The sequence below is a fragment of the Suricata suricatta genome, chromosome 3 (genome assembly GCF_006229205.1).
Source record: "Suricata suricatta isolate VVHF042 chromosome 3, meerkat_22Aug2017_6uvM2_HiC, whole genome shotgun sequence".
NCBI lineage: Eukaryota > Metazoa > Chordata > Mammalia > Carnivora > Herpestidae > Suricata > Suricata suricatta.
In genome coordinates this window covers 71,319,742-71,341,035 of record NC_043702.1, presented here as the reverse complement: position 1 = coordinate 71,341,035, position 21,294 = coordinate 71,319,742, and the positions used below count along the sequence as shown (strand labels likewise).

Here is a 21,294-nt window from a genome sequence, read left to right as displayed (position 1 = left end):
GGAAGTTTTCCGGGGTTTTATTTTGTCTACTTCAATGTGTTCTTTCTTTGAGGGCACCCAGCACACTGAAAAATTACCCCAAACCACCGCACACTGGATAAAAGTCACAGATAAAAATCATGGAGCCCAGGATTCTCTCTAATCCTGACCTCACTCTTTTTTTTTTTTTTTTTTGCAAAAATATCATACTATCAGTGCCATGTTCTTCATTAAAAGTCTGGAAAATTGAAACCTGCCCACCTGAATTTCAAATCCAAATGTTCCATTATCTTGCTTCTCCACGCTAACAAGCTTTCTGTAACAAAAAATTAAAAATACGCATGAAGACCAACGTATCACATTTGGCACATACTTATCATTAAATAATTGTCACAATTATGAACAGCCGACATTCATGTAAACTGTAGTATGTACGACTGTGTGTGTGTGTGTGTGTCTGTTGTCCACACTCTGAAGAGCTGTGCTCCTGAATGCCCTGGTGAGAGACCAAAATATACAAGAATCTTGTTACCTTTGAGACCAGGAGAAGTCACCTAAAGAACTTGATCTCGTCAAAGCAAGCTGAAAAAATATAAGAACACAGTTATCTAAGGGTCCTTACGACACATCTATAAAGTGTTGTAAATCACAAAGCACTTTGTTCTTTATCACCTTCTTTGGCCCAACTCTGGGAAATTGTTACGTAAAGGTAGCAATTTCCATTCTTTAGTGGTAGCAAAGGAGAGCCAGGAAAGGGAATGTGGGAGCATTAAAAGGCTAAAGGAGACTCTGATAATAACACACTCTGGCCAAAAGGGTTCGTGTAATGTGGCAAAACTCCAAAACTTCTAAAAAGAATGTCATATCTAATCTCTATTTAAAATAGCCTCTGAAAGATTAACCATAGCAATTTATAATCATACGGAAATCCAAAGAAAACAACACCCACAGAGTGGCATATAAAACTCAAATACTTGATAGTTTTTTGCGATATTGATGAAATGACTGTATTAATTATAATAGTTCAATATGTTACTGTTTTTAACAGGATAAAATCATGTCTAAGGAACCAACTCCTATACAGAAGCACAATCCAGGTGAAACCAGGGACTCAAAACCTCAATTCTGTTTGTGATTGATTTTTACAGGAGGTTTGGAAGAGTGCAGTGAGATCTGCAGCCAAGACTGGAAGGGAGCCTCCAAATAGGAATAAACGGTACGAATACTGTCACCTTACTCCTCTGCATATAAACATAAACTTCTGGGATATTTTCCACCCTTGTAAATAAGAAAAGTAAGCAGAAGGCAGCATCTTGTTTTTTCAGGTGATTGCTGGGTTATTTTTTTTCCGTGTTTTTGTTTTGATTAGGAATTAACAAACGGTAATCAGTCCTTTCTCGAATGCTGGTCCAGTGGCCCAAAATGTAAACTGCTTAGGACTAGCTAACCCAAGAGCAGTCCACTATCAGCCTGACATGCTTGTCATCTATCAGTGACTACATAAAAATGTCAGGGGCTGCCTGGGTGGCTCAGCTGGTTAAGCATCTGACTCTTGGTTCTGGCTCAGGTCCTGATCTCATGGGTTGTGAATTCAAGCCCCACATTGGGCTGTGTGCTGACATTGCACAGCCTGCTTGGGATTCTCATGCTCTCCCTCTCTCTCTGCCCCTATTCTGCTCATGCTCTCTCTGTCTCGGTCTCTCTCTGTCTCTCTCAAAATAAATAAATAAACTTAAAAAAAAAAGTCAGGAGATCAATGCACAGACCAAACAAATAGAGGATGAAAATCAGAAGGAGAAAAACACATAAAATTAATGCACAAACAAAACTCTCATTAAGGCATTTGTTAGGACAGAAGCCTACATGACTGTTAATAAATCTGAATTACCAAGTACCAAATGCCAGCATTCTCACAAACTTTCTGGAATGCCTCAGTGTTCAGAATGCAGCTACTAATTGATCAGTTAAACTAATGTGATGAAGAGATGATCTGCTCTCATCCCTTTGATGCAAATTAATGACATTTTGTAAGTCCTTCTTTTCAGTTCTGCACCTCGAATCATTTATAGCATCCTGAAGACAGCAATCGGAAGGCTCAGACCCATACAGATCTCTAGATTTGCCAAAAAGTATTTATTTTCAACTTGTAAGGACTAACCGTAGAAGACGCACAACAATTTGCATGGTTTATGTCATCCTAATTTGTCCTACTTACCACAAACATGGGCGGGGACCACTCAGCTACGAAGTGGGGCTGCCTTCTTACAGAGGAGAGCAATAAACTTGACATTCCAAGTATTTTCATCTCGCCAGTATACTGTACTCACATTGTCTCACTCTACCTTCATTATTTGCATCTCCCTGTCTTTTATCCTTGTTTCCAGTTGCAAACTACTAAAATAGGTCATATCTGTTTATGTTATCTGTTACCATATCAAGGGCTTATATTTAAAAATACTACCCTTGCTATCAATATTCATCATATTATTCACACAATCTTATGTGTAGAGACCGTATGTGTGTCTATATAAAGGGTGCGCTGGACCAAATACCTCACTTCTGTACAGAACTATCTTTATCGTTAGGGCCATTTGGGGAAGGTATTTGTTTTACTTTCTACCCCAGTGCCTCGTGCAGTGCCTGGAATATAGGGGAAACTTCAAAATAGTTAAACAGACCAACAGAAGTAAACTACTAGACACCAATATAAGTAAGTAGTGATGAAAGATCAAGTTCAGGAGAAATGCGTTAAAATATTCTTCAACTTTGCCCTTCATCACATTTTAAATATTTGCAGGAAAAAAACTCAAGGGCAATCATTAAAAATATAAAGTTAAATTTAAAAAGTCCCAAACATGCGGCAACGTCAGAAATGAAAAACAAGCAAAAAGAGAACAAAAACAATCTCAATCCAAAAACAGCAAGAACCATAGAGAAAGGATTAATAGAAAACAAAGGAAGTTCTAATGCCTTAATACATAATTACTGGCTGAATAAATGGTGGGAAACATGAAAGAGTTATTAAAATTTCCAGCCTTTCCTCAGACATTTTAAATGCCCTTCTGCCAGGCAAATAATCATAGCATTGATGGGAACCTTAAGATTTCATCTGGCCCACCTGTACCCTGCCTTCTAAATTAAAATAAATCATTCTAGATGAATTCAAATATAAAATATTTTAAGTCCACAAGACAAATCCAAGGACTCTACACAGAAAGCAGTTTCTCCGCCTCTCTCCTGCTAGCCTTTCCATCTAGCTAATTGACTAGCTGAAAATATTTGCCTACCACATTGAGAGACGCATAGCAGAGACCCAATTCCCATAGACCGACCGATTTGGGTTACCAGTGACACACACGAAAGACCAGACGAAATCAACTTATAAATCAGTTTCTACTCTGGATTAGTAATGAACCTCTCTTAGGCACCTAATATTTAAATAAAACAACAATTTAAATAAATTAGGCCCCATCAAATTCCCGGACACGTGCCACATCTCGACACAGAGCCTCCTTGCATTTGATCTGGGCTGTCAGGCGATGTGGAAAGGAATGTTCCAGGGTTCAGCCCCGCTCTTGCACCCAGCTATCTGCCTAAGTGGGAAGAAGTATGCCTAAAGCCTTATCAAAAGCATCACACTTTGAAAAGTGTTTTGCCTGCAGCCCTTTTCCTAGAGTGGTCCGTCCCGTTCTAGGATCTGACCCCGGGCGGCGTTGGTGAATGCTCTCCCAGCCGGAGCCTTTTCTCAGGGTTGCAATGGTGACACCAAAACGTATGAATAAGAACTGGTGTGTAATGAACAGCATATGCTGGCAACAGCTGTCTTTTATTACACATTATCTAATATGAGAAATCTGGGTTTGGCAATTTGGCATGCCTGAAAACTACACATTCAATTACGACCGTTGATTAGACAAAGCTCCTTAACCCCTTGCTGGCCACTAATATAAAGATGCCTGGGATTGAGTTTTTGATTCCTCTTCTTTTGATTTTAGTCAGAGAACTTAAAAGATCCGATATTAAATTCAAAACGTATTTTTTGCTGCTATGTAGTGATTTACAATGTCCCTCTTTAGTGGGAAACCAACACTAAATATTTCAGCTGTCAGTTTGCAAAAAGATCAGGGTAATCTGTAGCTCAGCCAGAGAGCCAAAGGACACACACAAGCTCAAAGTTCAATTCTGTAGCCACGTCTGCTGCTAAGTAACAGATTGTTACTTCCTGGTCCCCACTGAGTGTATGCATTTCCGGAAAGTATTGGGGGTGGAGAGAGGATATATATTAACGTGTTTCTTTTGTTTCTAGTGTTCCTTTCAAAAGCCCAAATCCAGTGCCTTGCTTTCTTTCTAGTCCCGGCCGAGCACTCTCCCCAATTCTTCCACGAACACAGGTTTTTTTTTCGGTTTCCCTTTTAACCCAGGAACCTTGGGTTAGCAGGACTCCACAGACTATTCTAAGATACAGCAAAATAATGGAGTCCGATGCGATTTCCTAACTCTTGGTCCCCTTAAGGAACTCAAATAAATGTCACAGCTTCCCAAGAAAGTCTCATTGCGAACTCGGGAGCTTCTTTCCCAAGAAAAACTGTGGGCTATTGACTCTGAGCAGGCCACATTATGGATTAGAGAACACTTTTCAAATTCTTTTGTAGTGAAATTAACACAGTTTTCTACCTAAAAGTATTCATTGAATGATCAAGATATTTTGTTGCAGTTAGAAACTTGGGAGTTGGGGGTCACAGATGGGTGAACAGCCCGAAATCATGTGAAAGCTCTTGAAGAGCGGAACCCACCCAGAAGTAGACACCTTACAAAGCTTAGCACAAAATTCTGCACCAGAACTTTTAGGGGAAATCACCTTTGCATAAGTTGTCTATTTAGTAATAATTCAATAACCCAGAGAACATCAGGCAAAGGCTGTCTGTTCTACCACGAGGCACATTCCAGTTTCTAACCTGTTTGTCAGGTCCCTGGTTCTCAAACTGCCTTCCAAGTGCAACCTGCTACCCTGGAGGGAGTGGCCCCGAGGTACAATCACTACTCCTTTGGTATCACCACATTCATAAAGCCTACCCTTTTTCCTCCTGTCTCCTCCCCACACTGTTTTCCATTGCAGGGATTTTCCCCCAAAAAATATGTTCAGAAGTTCTAGAAGCTGCACTGAGGTGTCTGTCACCTCCTACAAATACAGGTATTGAGATAATAAGTACACACGGAAATCTATTTTTAAGCAATTCCAAGTGTAAACACCCAAATGCTTCCAAAGACGAATCTGAAACGACAGGCTCCCCAGATACAGCTTTGCAGAAACCAAAGCCAACAATAACGAGAAGTATGAACTGTTGACGTCAGCCCTGAAAGGGTTGAAAATAACAGTGGGCAGAGAAACACCTGCTCATGTGGTTGCCTTACAGGGATCTTGTTGCCTGTGATTCAGTCAGTGCCGAATGGGTGATTATTCTCTAAAAAACCACTTAAAGGAAATGAACATCCATTTGCAAAATTCTGAAGTGTTGGGATCAACTTGCATCAGGTCTCATTGATGATAACTGTACAGAATCATATGTGTCATGGAGAAAAAGTTTTGTTTTGCTTTCTTTTGTCCGTAAAATCCTCACAACAGGAATAAAAAACTGTTTGAATAGGACTTTGCTATGGGAAAGAATAGTAGACAAGGGAGAAGACAGGACCTAAAGAGATGAGAATATCAGATTCGTTGGTGTGGGCAAGTGGGCATTGGTGTGTATATATGTTACACACCTATACACAATGCATGTGTTTCCTGTGCCTCGGTCCCTCACCTTATCTCCTTCCAGAAACCTCCTTACTGATTGCCTTCTTTTTTGGTTGTTGCTATCTTCACTCGGGCTTAAAATCAGATGTGACTCCTCCATCTCTACTGCCTTTCACAGCCGAGTCTCTGGGTCTCCTCTCCATTGTGGCCATTTCCTCCTTCTCCAACTACTACAGAACTTGGTCCCTCACCCTTGCTCCCTCCCCATTTACAGACACACCACATTGCTACCAAGAGGTTCCTAAAACCCTCTACTGCTCAAACATGCCCAGTGGCTACCTGTGTTGGTCAAACTACTGCTTCCTCAGGGGAAGTGTTTAGTAAAGCTGTCCACTGCTTCTCGGCCTTTCTGCTAAGATCAAGTGCAAAGCAGCCCAGCACCACGGTCTCTTATTAGGTCCTCCTGACATAATAATGTGCTATTACCTCAACATGCCCTAAAGGCCCCGAGATTTGTGCCTTGGCATTAATTACTCCCTTGCTCTGGAATACCCTTCAAAACCGAAACATCCTATCCTTCAAGGTTATATTGAAAGACATGTCCTTGAATTAGAGTATTTATGTTTTGTAATGCCTATTTGTTCCGCCTACTAAATTGTTAACCCTAAAAGGCCAGGAAATGTGTTCTCATGTCTGTACCTTCTACACAGTGCTCTATATCTGAAACCTGAATAAAGATCTTGGTACTTCCCACAGCTGCTTTATTTTCAGACAGGTAGTAAATTGATAGACATGTTCATCATTTGATTAAACTTAATATCATAAAAGCACTTTTGCATTAAAAAAGATCAAAAATCCCAACCATGGCAAATTATGCCCTTATCTTCACTGTGAAAAATAACATGGAATCAGCTCTATACACTACTGAGGAAAGATCATGACTCTCCCACTATGCTGTAAGTCTCTAATCCTGAAATTAGAAGGCTTTAGAGGAGCACATGATGCACATGGAGGATTTAAGGGCAAAAACGCATGCTTTAGAGCAATTCCAATTCTAAATTCAGATATGTACCTGGAGCATAATAGCAAGTTCTATAACTAAAACCTGAAGAGGTGTGATGGTTAAAAAAATTATTTTAAAAAATTGGAAATTGTAGAATCAAAGAAACTAAAACTAAAATCACCTGGACATGGGTTTTTCTAAGTGAGTTTTCATCTCTAGGGAAATCCCTACAATAAAACTTAAAATAATAACATAACGTTTGAGCACCAACTTCATGTCAGGCGCTGTGTTAGACGCTGCACATTTTCTTCACTTAAGCCAAAGAAGAGTTCCTGGGGGTGGTTCTATTATTATCTCCATTACAGAAAAAAGAAAACTAAGTCTTAGAGAGGCAAGTGACTTGCCCAAGGTCCCACCAGCTAGTAAATAGCTGAGCTGGTATTCAAGCTACCATTCAATTATCCAATAAAACCTTAACTCCCAATAGCAATACATATGTACCTGTGCCCCAGCACGGAAAATAATTAGTCAACAAAATCTGTCCTGAAGAAAATGCACTCTCGTTCGGTTGGAAATGACTATCCCCGAGTGCTGGGGAGGAAAGAATCGATAGGACACATATCAGGGGTAAAGATCAGTAATTGTCAAACTGGCCACGTCTGCACACACTATCTAACTTTGGTGTGCTTAATGATTTTCATTTTCCCTGAACACCTCTTCAAATGAGAAAGACAATATTCTTTTAAGTTTTGCCTTGAAAACAGTATTTTATTAGGGTCTTGAATCTTTTGGACTAGTCCGTGGGCTCCCTGAGCTCCTTGTCCCCATCCTCAGCCATATTCTTAGGGATTAATCCTAAGCCTCTAAAATACAAGTTCAGGGGCGCCTGGCTGGCTCAGTTGGTTAAGTGTCCGACTTTGGCTCAGGTCATGATCACATGGTTCGTGGGTATGAGCCCCAAGTCAGGCTCTGTGCTGACAGCTCGGAACCTGGAGCCTGCTTCTGATTCTGTGCTCTGCCTCTTTCTGTCTCTCAAAAATAAATAATAAAATGAAAAAAAAATGTTTAAAAAATAAATTAAATAAAATACAAGTTCAGTGTAAAGTCAGATAAACATATCACTCTGCTCCCAAGAGAATAGGAAAACTCTGAAAGTACAAAATAGTAACCATACCTGCTTTCTCCCCCGAGGCAAAGTAGCCACTGTGTCTGCCAGCATTTGAATCCTTCTATTATCATCCATTCGGAAGCCGCCTGTGAGTGTGGAGTAAGAGCTGTAAGATGGACCGGTACAATAGTCCACCAAATTGTCATTGCTATTCTGTTGCTGAAGCCTTTGTAAAGACATTGTGAATAAAGATTACTCCTGCTAGCACATGGTTGAGTGGCCTTGCAGGATGGGGGAAGCTAAAAGTATAACCCTCTGACGAGTAATCAAAAGTAGCAAAGCAGAAAGAGCCCATGTGACTTCTGTGGTTTTAGGTACTTGTTACACAAACCCTATCTTGCAGTTCACTCCCATTTCTCAATGCTTTTTTTTTCTTTAAGCCCCTGGGAGAAACTAGAGTTCGTTTTACCATTAAAAAAAAATCAACTTAGTTTTTTCTCTTTAAAAAAGCCAGAACTCTTACACTTTTATGAACTATGGCAAATTGCATTCAAAAAACCATCTGCCTTTATTTTAAAAGGAAGAAAGAACATTTTCCCCCAAGTTCTGCCATTTGTTACCTACCCATTCTCCTACTTAATATGGGCAGTGCAAAGTCAAAGTCAAGATAGGCAGACGTTCAGTTCTTGTGGATATAAGCAAGAATTACAGGGTACGGTCATAATGTTCTCGTACAAAGTCCTTGTAATGTACTTTCCCCAAAGTACACCTTAGCTCATTAATGTTCATCAAAAAGACATTATATCTGCCACTGGGGTAACCATTCAGCATTCTTCTGGTTGCCTTTCTACTAGTTTGTCCTGACTAAAATTATCCCTCATCTTACAGGAACAATGGGAGGAGAAGACCGGCACATTTAAAGTTCAAAGTTGACCCTATCTTAGACTGGACTTTGCTGCAGCACCAGCATGTGGTCCTGGGGGAGTCATCGAAAGGACAGGAAGTTATCGGACAAACCCAGGTGGCATAAGAACGTTTCCTGTTGGTCCCAGCATGTATATGGGCCAAGGACACCATCACTAAGTACTCAAGATCACAGATACTTTCTTCGGTCAGGGTTCAAGACGTGTAGTTTTGAGAGGAGTGGTTCCAGAGGAGGAGCAGAGGATGCAAGTAGAGAAAAGAACCAAAACAGAAACCAAAAAGAGAAGTTTTACATACTATAAAACGTCAACTGTGATTTTCAAAATAATTGTGAAGGTCAAGAGTAGAATGTAAAGGAGTTAGAAAGTTTTGCACTGAAATGGAAGTGAAGGAGAATTCAGCCCAAGCAGAAGCTGCCAAATATAAGCGGTGAAATCTTCTGAGTGGACCGTGCTTCAAGAGATGGGGCTACTTCAGAAATGTAAAAAGCCCAATGACAGTATGATTCATTACAAGGGGAATTGGATCGTAACAGGAACAAAACGATGTTTCTAAAAACATAAAAATATCTAAATCAGGGATTATTAATGCATTCGTCTTTAGGACCCAGGTGAGTGAAATATTTGAGTAAAACAAAAGAGAGTGGTAGGGACTTTAACATAACAACTAAATAATGATTCAGTTATGAAGACATTTATGTAGTGTGTGTGTGTGTGTGTGTGTGTGTGTGTGTGAGAGAGAGAGAGAGAGAGGTTCTAAAAAATCTCCAAGCTATGAGGTACATGACTTAAATCAACACTATTAATTGAGGACAGCAGTGCACCTGTCCCCTCAGAATTTTATAAAGTTAGGTAAATATTTTAATATTTCAAAATGCAAAATGGAAATTATACATTAGCCTGATATAAGGCCATATAGCAAAATGACAGCCGAATGTGATAGACAGATGCCAAAATTGTACCAATTTAGTATGTTATGCTGATCTTCAGCTACTAAAAATTACAGACGTTTATTATTAAATTAAGAAATTAGAGAACATAAAATTTTACTTAATATATGACACGTGTTAGAATCTTTCAAATCATAAGATCCATTGCTGTACAACCAGAGACAAAGGCAGATCTGACATTCAGCCAAGTACATATCAGATTGGTCACATTTATTAATTATATATTTAGGCCCTGGCCTATTTTGATTTGCCAGTTCCCTGTTCTGATTGTTAAAGTCCTATGTCGGGGGCCCCTGGGTGGCCCAGTCTGACTTCTGCTAAGGTCATGATCTAGCAGTCTGTTGGGTTTGAGCCCCGCATCAGGCTCTGTGCTGACAGCTCAGAGCCTACGGCCTGTTTCAGATTCTGTGTCTCTTTCTGCCCTTCCGCTGCTCATGCTCTGTCTCTCTGTTTCTCAATAATAAATAAATGTTAAAAAAAAACAAATAAAGTCCTGTGTCATACCAGCTATTAAATATTTTGAACAACATCAAAAGCAGCCTTTGTGATCAAATGTGGAGAAATACTAATCTTTTCATTCAAATGTGACTTCAAGCCTCAAACCCTTGATTCACACAGGTGTTCTACTATTTACCATTTATTTGTTCCATAGAATATACCTCAGGACAATTACACTAGTTGGAACTCTCTTCCTTTTCCTCCCCCGCCTTTATTTTATAAAGCTGATTCAGAAAATAAAGCAGATCAATCTATCTATCTACTCAAAAGATTTCAGAAATGCCTCATTGTCTACAAAATAAAATAAAATAAAACTTTTTAAAAGTCCAGTTCTTATTTAACTTTATTCTCTGAAATGTCATAGAGTTTTTTTTTTCAGATCTTTCTTTTGAGACTTAACATGTGATATTTAGATTACACCTAGAAAGCAAGAAGCCATTTTGTATCTTTACAGTTATACTTGTGTCCTATGTAGAGAAAGCATGCAAGAAAAGTTTGTTAATAAAAAGAAAAGGGGAGGGAAGGAGATATTTAACAACATGAATTAATATTCATCTAAAGCGTCAAAGAAGAAAAACTAAACAGGTAGAAAAATTTTGTATTATGTACCCATATTCCAAAGTGCCACAATCTTACGTAAAGAGTAATCTGAGAGATGCAGAAAAAAATCTCTTTTAAAATATGTCTGTCATGGAGCCCCAAGATGACTCAGTTGCTTAAATATCTGACTCTTGGTTTCGGCTCAGGTCATGATCTCATGTGAGATGGAGTTTCACATCAGGCTCTGTGCTCTCTGCCCCTCCCCCACTTATGTCCCCTCCTTTGATCAATCCCTCCCTCCCCCCCTCTCTTTCTATTACCAAAAGCATGCCCTCCTCCATCCCAGAGCAGTCTACAGGTTAGGCTACAAGTGAAAACCCTTGCTGTCATGCACCAAGTTATGCTTGCAAAGCATTGTCTGAGCCAACGACTGAAATTTCTGGATTACCATTACCCCTAACTTAACTGTTCATTAGGTAAATATGAGACAGAAGTAAATGGTTGCTCAAAAAAACAAAGACAAAAATAAAACAAAAAAAAACCCCACAGGAATTCCTTTATGTCCTTCAGATTTTAAGACAGTTATCGAGTTTATTTTATTTTGGCTATTTGCCTTTATTGGCAAAGAAGCCTTTATTTGCTTCCTGGAATACCATAGGGTTTTGTTTTGGTTTGGTGTTTGGTTTTGCTTATTCGTTTTATTTCGGCATTTTGCCTTCATTTATACAGGAAGCTCTTATTTGGCTGCCTGGACTGACATAGGGACAGGTTATAGTCACACAGACAATATTTGAGTCTTTTGTGTTTGAATTTATGTAAGGTCAATTTAATTTTGGAAGGCTACTCTCATATCTGAGATCCAACTAACAGTGACAACTGTTTTGACCTATTTCTCACCTCACTTGTGTGATTGAACTGGGTGGATGACTGTCTCCATCCTCCTCAAAAACTCTGTGTGGGTCCCTGGGATTTCGAGTGTTCCCTAAAGGGAAGTAATCTTCTTCAGGAAAAGGCAAACTACAATCAGGCCTGACGTTGAAAAATAGCAGGCTGAGGAAAGGGAAATAACAGAAACAGAGGTCATGACCTCCCTATATTTGAAATCCTAATGTGGATACAAACCAAATATTAGCTTCAAGTTGTGACGTAGTTATTGAAAACCACGCATACACCCACCCACCCACACACACACACACACATGAGACTTTGAATTTAATGTAAATAATAATTAACAATAGATCATATCTATTAAGTACAAGGAAATTGTCTGACCTATTAAAGCTTAATCCTGTCAGTCATGAAGCTATGGGTAGATTATAGTTCCACCCAAGAGATTTTGCTGGTGAATTCATTTGGGGTCTTAAACAGATTATCTAGGTCAGTTTTTCCTGAATCCACTCAGTAAGATAATTTCAAGCCTTCTTTTAAATGTAGACATAGACTATACAGTCATTTCGTACATTTATCACAGAAATACAATTAACTGCTTTTTAAAAAAAATTATTTACATTTTTTTTTACCTTTTCAGGTTTAGGGAGAGTGCTCTGACCATAGTGGGAATATACCAAAGATGGAACTCCAAAAGAGTCCATATTAAAGGTATAAAGTTGCATGTGGACCACTTTGAGGTGATAGGTATGAGTGTAGGTTTTTTTCCGAGTCTTTGTAGATGCCTCAATGTATCTATAAAAATGCTTTGTAGATACTAAGGACTTAAGTCTTTAGGAGACAGTCTCTACAATTATTTTACTTTATTTTAATTATTTAAAGAGAGAGGTGGGGGGGGGGCATGTGCACTTCAAGGTGGGGGAGGGGCAGAGGAAGAGAGAAAGAATCTCAAGCAGGCTCACTGTTCAGAGCAGAGCCCACTGCAATGTTGGATCCCAGGACCCTGGGATCATGACCTGAGCTGAAAGCAGGAGTCCAAGCTCAACCAACTGAGCCACCTAGGCATTTCAGTACGACAATTTTAAGACTGTACTCCTCAGAATGTAAGAAGATCCTTTGAGTTACCTGGAGGAGAAAAGTGTGACAGCTTCTGAAATTTCCAGTCCTGACTTTAACTACAGTAGCTTCATTTCTTATTTGGTTTATACTGTATTTCTTCTCATATCACATGGTTTCCTTGCGTTAAAAAATGAAAACAACAGGCTTGTAGAACAGAGAAAAGAATCACAGCACATACTGCGTGAAAAACAATAGCTTGTTAAGTCATTTGTTAAGAAAGTGTCAGTCCACAAATGAGCTTCCCAGTATCCACAGACAAGGGTCTCTTTTGGAGGGAAAAACCCTAACAGTGAGACAGGGTTCATGAGAACAAGCCCCAAATGAAAAACATTGTGTACCTGAGGCACTTTCTGTTACCTACTACTGTAAAACTGTCTCTTCTCCAGGGCAGAACCAGAATGGGGCCAGGATGTAGCCTCATATACAAGCCAGACTTAAAATGGAGGACCCTGCCTCCAAAAAGCACCAATGAGTTTCCTGAATTGCCTGTCAATATTGACCAAACAGAACTTTCCAACCCATCAAAATGAAGCCCTTCCAACCATTTGGAGAAGGGCACTTTCTCTATGGGAGGCCTGCCTAACTGCTGTCTGTCTGTTGGTGCTCTTGTTCCTGTAACAGTAGTAAAAACTCTTTAAGTGTGAACATGAAGTAACGTGTAACAGCGATCAGTAGCCAAAGGATCCCTAATTCTGGATTTGCTGAAAACAGCTTTTTTCTCTTTTTTTAATTAAAAAAAATTTTTTTTAAGAGAAACAGAGTGTGAGCAGGAGAAGGGCAGAGAGAGAGGGAGACACAGAATCCAAAGCAGACTCCAAGCTCTGAGCTGTCAACACAGAGCCTGATGCAGGGCTTGAACTCACGAACTGTGAGATCATGACCTGAGCCAAAGTCAGATGCTTAACCTACTGAGCCACCCAGGTGCCCCTGAAAACAGTTTTTAAACTAATTTTTTTCATGAATTTATTAAAAGAAAGGTGAAGATGCTTTAAGCAAACTGAAATACATTTTCATCCTAAAGAAGTACATTTCATCCTATGATATGAAGAGGCCTTTCTCAGAAATATTAAGTCTCTTAGAGAAATAGATTGGCCATCTATTACCAGAATATTATCTTTTCTCGAGGATTATTGTCTTTAAACAAGTAGCTATTATTTCTTTTAATGTTGTTTCACTAATAAAGTATTTGAGATATGTCCAAACACATTTAAACATAAGGCTCGAAATATGTATTGTTAATAGGTGAATAGTATCAGCGACACCTAAGAAAAATTACTTCAGGAAAGTCTGTGATTTCCATTTGAACATGGGGGTAATTCACTGAAATGAGTTCATTCAAAGCCATTTGAGTCAAAGAATAGAACCTTAAGCATGTGGGCAAGGAGATAAAATATTCACAAATAGATAATATGTGTGCACATAGATATGTATGCATATGTGTGTGTGTGAGAGAGAGAGAGAAAGAGAAAGAGAGAGAGAGAGAATATAAATCTAAATAGACCAAAAATTATAGAAGAAATTGAGAAAGTAACCAGAGGTCTATCCTTTAAAAATAGCATGAGATCCAGGTGATTTTATCAGTGATATGCCAAATTTTCAATAGAGAGTAAGTCTTATTTTAATTGTCTCAGAGCATAACACAAGAAGCATTCTACAAAGCCAACCAACCTAGTCTTAAGTGAGATATAGAGGGTGAAAAGTAAGGATGGATGGAAGGAGCAAGAAAGGACAGATGGGCGGGAGGGAGAGAAGGAAAGGGAAGAAGGAGAGGGAGGATGTTACCAATCTCACTTAGTAATCCTGACACAAATGTCCTAATTAAAATATCAGATCAAGTCCACTAGTCAATTAAAAATAATGCTTCTCAACCAAGTAGGATGTATACCAAGAATACAAGGATGGTTCAACATCAGGATATAAAATATTAACAGAAATCCCTGCTTCTAGATGAAAGAGCATTTCAATGCAATAGACACCAAAGCTATCAAGATTGATCTTTGCTTTGAAAAATCCAAAGTAAGCTAGGGATAGGAGGAAAACTTTCTTTTAACATGATGAAGATGAAGAGTATCTGCCAGAAACACCTGCCAGTATCATCTTCAATGTTGGCTTGTGTTGCCACTGGAGTGAGAAGGAAAACAGTGATAACAGTAGCCTTCACACTCATCCCTGTTGTATCCCACCTCACAGATAGGAGGTAGAAAATGGGTTGAGAGAGAGAGAGAGAGAGAACTGTAACCATTATTAGTGATATGGTTGCATAACTAGAATATTCAAGACAATCTGCAAGCCACTGAAGAACAGACTTGGTAAGACAGTTTTCTTAAGTGTGGGATTCAAAGCATAACATATAAAAAGAAATGAGTTTATCATACCTCAGGAAAGGATGAAAAGAACTGAAATAATGAGGGAAAGAAACTATCAAAATGGCCAAAAACCACAAAATAAGAATGAACCTAGCATGTTTAAGATTTTATGAGGAATATTATAAAGTCCAGACTAAGGAAAAGAAATACCATGTTCCTATATGAGAAGAATCCTTCTTATAAAGATATCTATAAATTTTCTAAAATATTCAATGTACTGCAAGTCTAAATCCCCACAGGTTTCACTAGCTTGTTTGTTTATAACATTTTGTATGTATTCTTACACTCATCTGAACAAGAAAGTGCACAAGACTAGCTGAGAAGAATTTGAAAATAATAGTGGTAGGTAAGTATGGGCTTTGAGAAAACCATCCTACCTGGGTAACAAAAAATATCATAGGATTTAACACTGTCCACTAGAATAGGTCAATAAAAAGAATATTAACAAATAGAATACTGTCAAATGAACAGAGAATCCCAAACATACCCATGTGTTTTCAGATATTATATCTGAATAAATATTAAGGTAACTTATTTCATTAGGGAAAGAATAGACTTCAATAAATATGGTTGGCACCCATCTGGAAAAAAATTAAGTGATAGTCTTTTATTACAATGAATAATAAATCCCAGATGGTTTAAAAAGTTAAATGTAGAAGAAATTTTTACATATATAAAACAGTAGTGGAAAACATAGAGTACTTTAGTAAGATCAGGTTGGGAGTGGTTTTCCTAACAATATAAAAGTCCAGACAGCATTAGCAACATAAAGATTAAAAACTTACGTGCAATGAAAACTATAATGAACATAGATTAAAGCTAAATGGCAGATACCAAGAAATTATTTGTGATGCACAATTGATCAAGGCCATAGTTTACAGAGAGTACTTAAAGTTACACTTGGCAGAAAAGTACATTTGATTGAGCAAAGGCTGTGAACAGACAATTTACAGAAGAAATACAAGGCATTAACACAGTTATTAAAGGATATTCAAACATCTTAGCAATCAGGAAAGTAAAACTTGAAATAATAGATACTAATTTTTACCCACCAGATAAACAAAAAATAAAAATGGGTAATACCTAGTACTGGTAAAGTTACAGTTAAGTGGGCTCTTAGAACTTTGTAGGAATATAAATCAATAAAGCTTTATTAGTAATTTAACAGTATTTAAATCAAAATATACATACCAGGAATTCTACTTCTAGGAATTTGCCATACAGAGGTACTCTTAACATATGCAGAAAACAGTACAAAAATGTTTTTTATGGTATTGTTTGTAATTATGAAAAATTGGAGTTTTAAATGTATATATATTGGGAAGTGTCTAAGTAACTGATGATAATTCCATGGAATATTCTGTACCCATTAGAAAATACAAAATGAATATGTACATACATAAAGATTTTTAAAAGAAATAAAGCAAGAAAAAAGAATAATATGCATAATAGGATACCATGGTTTTTCCTTTATTTATTTTTTAAAATTATTTTAATGTTTCATTTATTTTTGATACAAAGAGAGAGCATGAGTGGGGAGGGGCAGAGAGAGGGAGACACAGAATCAGAAGTAAGCTCCAGACTCTGAGCTGTCAGCACAGAGCCCAACACGGGGCTTGAACCCATGAATGTCAGATCATGACCTGAGCCGAAGTCAGAAACCTAACCCACTGAGCCACCCAGGCATCCCGCATGTTTTTTCCTTTAAAAAAGATCATGTATGTATATGCACTCTCACATGTATAGACATAAAAGTGTCTGCACAAACATATACCAACCTGTGAAACTGGTTATTGCTGGAGAAGGTGTTGTGGAGGCCAAGGGGGAAGGGGTGTGAAGGAAGACCTACCAAATTTAGTCTATGTATGGTTTGAACCCTTAATAATAAATATGCATTCATATATTAGTTGGTCAACTTAAAAAATACTAACAATTCACAAAGAATTTTAAAAGTCAATCACATTTTGTTGATAATAATAACTGAGCACTTTCCAGGTCCCCGTATCTGTTTAGGCTTATCGGTGAGAATTATTGGATGTGTGGTGTTTGTGCATAGGATAAGATTTTGTTTTGCTCAATGGAATATTTTGCACCCATTTAGGAATTTTTTTCATATTTCTTTATCACTTTCTGTCAACCAGCTAAATTTCTTCCTCAGGAAGGAGTCCCCACAACATACTATAGTAAAGGAGAGGAACACAATCAGAAACTACTAATTTTTATGCAGGTAAAGAGCACTGGTTTGTCCTATTGAAACCCCTTCTTAAGTGGCAGAACTGCCAAGTTCAGTTCTCATTAGTCATTTATTACCCCTCCCCTCCTCCACCACAGACGCATAGCTCCATTTCAAAACCCAGATCTTTCATCAAGATTCAAGGTAAACAAGTGACAGTGTTCCTTCCTCTTCCCGCAGTGAACACCCTGCGTCACCCTCAGTGCTCAGCTTTTTCTTAACTTGCCCAGAGGCTGCAGGCAGCACCCCCCCCCACAGAATAGGGAAGGGTTTCGGAACTGTAGAAAGGAGCTTCCTTAGAAAGCAAGAAACTGTTTGGGATTGGAATTTTGCATACTACTTGGAAGAATAAAATACCTACTTGACAGGTAGGCAATTTCCTCCTGCCTTTGAATAAAATCCAAACTCTTTAGCCTGTCCTTTGAGGTTGTGTATATTCTAGTAGATCCTATGACCTCATATCATACCACATCCTGGTTACATTGGCCTTTCTTCTGACGCTCCAACAGAAAGCAGCTCCTGCTCAGGGCTTTTTGCGCTCCCTCTTCCTTATGCCTAAAACAGTACTCTCCCCACCAACTCCAGGTGGCTTGTCCTCTCTCTCTCTGATTCGCTCAAGTATTACCTACTGGAGAGGCCCCTTTAAAGGTGTTAAATGAGTCACATCCAAATGGAACAACCCTGAGGAGAGTGTGCATCTTGGAGTTTCCTAAGTAGACATCTCTCCAATCTACTGAACACTTGGGGCTGCCTAGATTGACCTTGCCACCTGTAAGGGACTTGCCTTTGACAACAGTAAGAGAGTCAGCAGGGAAAGGCTAGCTGGAAGCAGCTTAATGGATTGTTCTTCACCTTCTCCATTTAGGTTTTTAGAGTCTAGAGAGATGGGGTGTATGTGTGTGTATGTGTGCATCAGAAGAACAATAAGGTAGCTTCTTAGAATATCAGAAGTCTCTATTTTACTTCCATCCCTGTATACTTATAAAAAGAAGGAAAGACATGAAATCTTAATAATATATTAAGTATATTAGGCATTTCTATGTGTCCATAAAGTTATGCACAGAGCTGACTAACAATGGGCATCAATAAATTTTTACTGACTCTTATGTAATTAATATAATAAGGTCAATCAGATACAGTACAAGGTAGTAAGCACAGGAGACAAACCAATAACAATATATCCTTCTTTGGTAAATCCATAATATTTGTTTTAATCTTCAATATAGAATCAACTGAATATACAACTGAAAAAATATTTATCTTTGAAGTCAGAAGAAAATAATAGCTGAATTTACCAAATGTTAGACTGGAAGGAACCTAAGAGCCATCTCATCTAACCCCCTTAATTTTGGGGGTAACAGCACCAACACCAACACCAACACCAACTAAGCCCTAGAAAGTGTAAGTCTCACTGAATAGACAGAGTAATTTCATGGCAGAACTACGAGTAGACTATTTGGTCTCCTTCAATCCTACAAACATCTACTGAGTATATAATCATAGTAACATCTCAGCAATGTCTCAAGTGTACACTCTCATGAAAACCATAAGATTAGTATTTTATTTATCATTATTTTTCAGATGAGGACACTGAAGTTCACATACTTGCCTAATGTTACACAATTAATGCCCGGAACACCCAAGATTCAAATCCACCGCAGACGTTTCCAATGATAACAGTGTTAACTGCTACGCATATTGCTTCCCCAGAATTGCTCTAACACTGTGGAGACCGAAAGAGGAGCCAGATAGGATGTTGCTCTCATGAAGATCAGAATCCAGACAGACAGAGAAAAAACTCAGAATGTTAGCAATTCAAACAATAATTTTAAAAATTACTATGGATATCCCAAAGAAAGGGCAAATATTTCCTCTACTGTAGCTCAGCTCATTTCCCTAAGGAATTTATAATCTAGATTTGTAAGTAAATAAATCATAATAACAGGAAGAGTACCACAGGGATTGAGTTGTGTCTCCCCCACAAAAATAATGGTGAAGTCCTAACCCTTGGTACCTGTGACCTTATTTATTTATTTAGGGTCTTTGCAGATGTAATCAAGTTAAGATGAAGATTTAGGGTGGGCTCCAATTCAGTATTAAGACCCATGTCCTTATAAGTGGAAACCATCATATTGAAGGGAGACATGTAGGCATAACACAATGGAGTAGAGACAGACTTTGGATTGCTAAGATTTGTGATTGTAAATCAAGGGACACCAGGGATGAATGGACACCAGCAGAAGCTGAGAAGAAAAAAGGAAAGATTCTACCAAGAGTCTCAGAGGGCACATGGCCCTGATGACATCATGATTTCAGACTTCTAATTTCTAGAACTATGAGAGAAAACAATTCAGACTTAAGCCACTAAGTTTGTGGTAATTTTTCATGGCAACCCTAGGAGATTAATACCCATCCATTCTTCCTTATATTTAGAGATAGTATAACAATATTAAAAGTAGAATATGTGGTCAATCTCAAGAACAGCCCCTCCTTGATCTCGATGCAGATTCAGAACACAGTGAAAACTCTTTGAAGTGACAAATATTGAAATTTTATACACAAATTCATGACAAGGAATTATGCTGAATTGGAAAACAATGATATTTTCTCTTTAGCCAAGCACTGGCTACTGATCTGGACGGAGCTTGGGGGAAGGTTATGAAATGAATGATCTGACCTAAGATAGGTGGACAGCTGGCCTAGTTCCCAAAACAAAAACCTTGGGAAATTGCCACAAAGTCCAGAGGCAGCCAGCTAGGGTTTTTCCCTCTCCACTGATGGAAAAATACAGAGGCTACTGCGTCTTTGGGTGAGAACCTGATCATACGGTCTTGTCAGTGTCTGCCAGAAAGTGATCCACTTCTCCCTTTGGGCAATCTACTTAAGAGTACGGATTTCCAGTGTTGAACAAGCTTATCAATTACTATATTTATGCCCATTTACACCGCTGATCGCAGAGGAAATTGTTAAGATAAAAGTGAGTGAGGACTGAGTAAGAACATGAGCAATGATTTAGGCTCCAGAAGATCTTGTTTTTTTCACCAGTTCTACCACCTGCCAGATTTTGGACTTTGGCAAAATCAGTGACAATTTGGCGTATGTTTCTCCATGGACTCAATGCAAGGGAAAATGTAACATCATTATGTGGATCAAAATCAATGACACAGGAAATGGAAAAAGACCTATGAGATTGTAGTCTTACAAAAATTTAAGGATTTTAAAGTGCCCTAGAGGATGCTAGAGTTTGATGCACAACCTACACTCTTTGGGTACCATATTTCTAAAAACCATTTTAGTCCAATTCCATTCCACACACTATAGCGGTGGTGACATAATGTTTCAAACCAGAGATGCCATCACATCAGCTACAGAATAAGCATCAGGAGTCCTTCACAAACTCGGCCTGTGTCCAGCACCTTTCACAGATGTGTATCCCTGTGTGTGACCTTACACGTACACTGCTGATGCGATGGGTAAGGCCAGCCTTTAAGCTGGAGCTCTTCTGCCCCTGAGAATGTTACTGAACTGATCTGTGTGCTATTGTCGCTATGGGACCAACTATACTACACGTCACCAAGTAAAACATAAGAGGACACAGCACACAGTATTGCTCAATAAATGCTTCCTGCAACCATGATTACTGTTACTTATATTTGCCCTCCAGCTACCCTGGACTGCTGTGTTCCTTTTATGCACGTGATTTTTTCCAACTTTTTACTTTTGTTCACAACATGCTGTTCACCTGAATTTACCTACTCCAGCTCTATCTGTAGAAATCCAGCCCATTCTCCCAGGCCTGGCTTGAATATCATACCTTTCATGAAGCCTTGCCTGATATCCCCAAGTAGATATGAGCATTCAAAACACATGTTTGGGGATCTCTTCTGTGATGAATCACATTTCCTCCTCTCCCTTAATAAGTTGTGAGCTCACCTCCCCCCCCCCCCCCCCCC

General features: G+C 38.7%; 1 protein-coding gene across 2 annotated transcripts in view; it reads right to left on the bottom strand.

Moving 5' to 3' along the window:
* The window catches only part of CYTIP (cytohesin 1 interacting protein), a 29,611-nt gene extending 21,460 nt beyond the window's left edge, over nt 1-8,151 (bottom strand). Inside the window, exons 1-3 of one of the 2 annotated variants that reach the window (XM_029934546.1) lie at nt 7,891-8,151; nt 512-561; nt 241-295 (exon numbers count right to left, since the gene is read on the bottom strand). In XM_029934546.1, coding sequence (XP_029790406.1) covers nt 241-295; nt 512-561; nt 7,891-8,064 — 279 coding nt within the window. In that variant the 5' untranslated portion in view covers nt 8,065-8,151. The remainder of the gene's footprint in view (nt 1-240; nt 296-511; nt 562-7,890) is intronic. The other variant, XM_029934547.1, reaches the window with a different exon arrangement.
* Nucleotides 8,152-21,294: the final 13,143 nt, after the last annotated feature.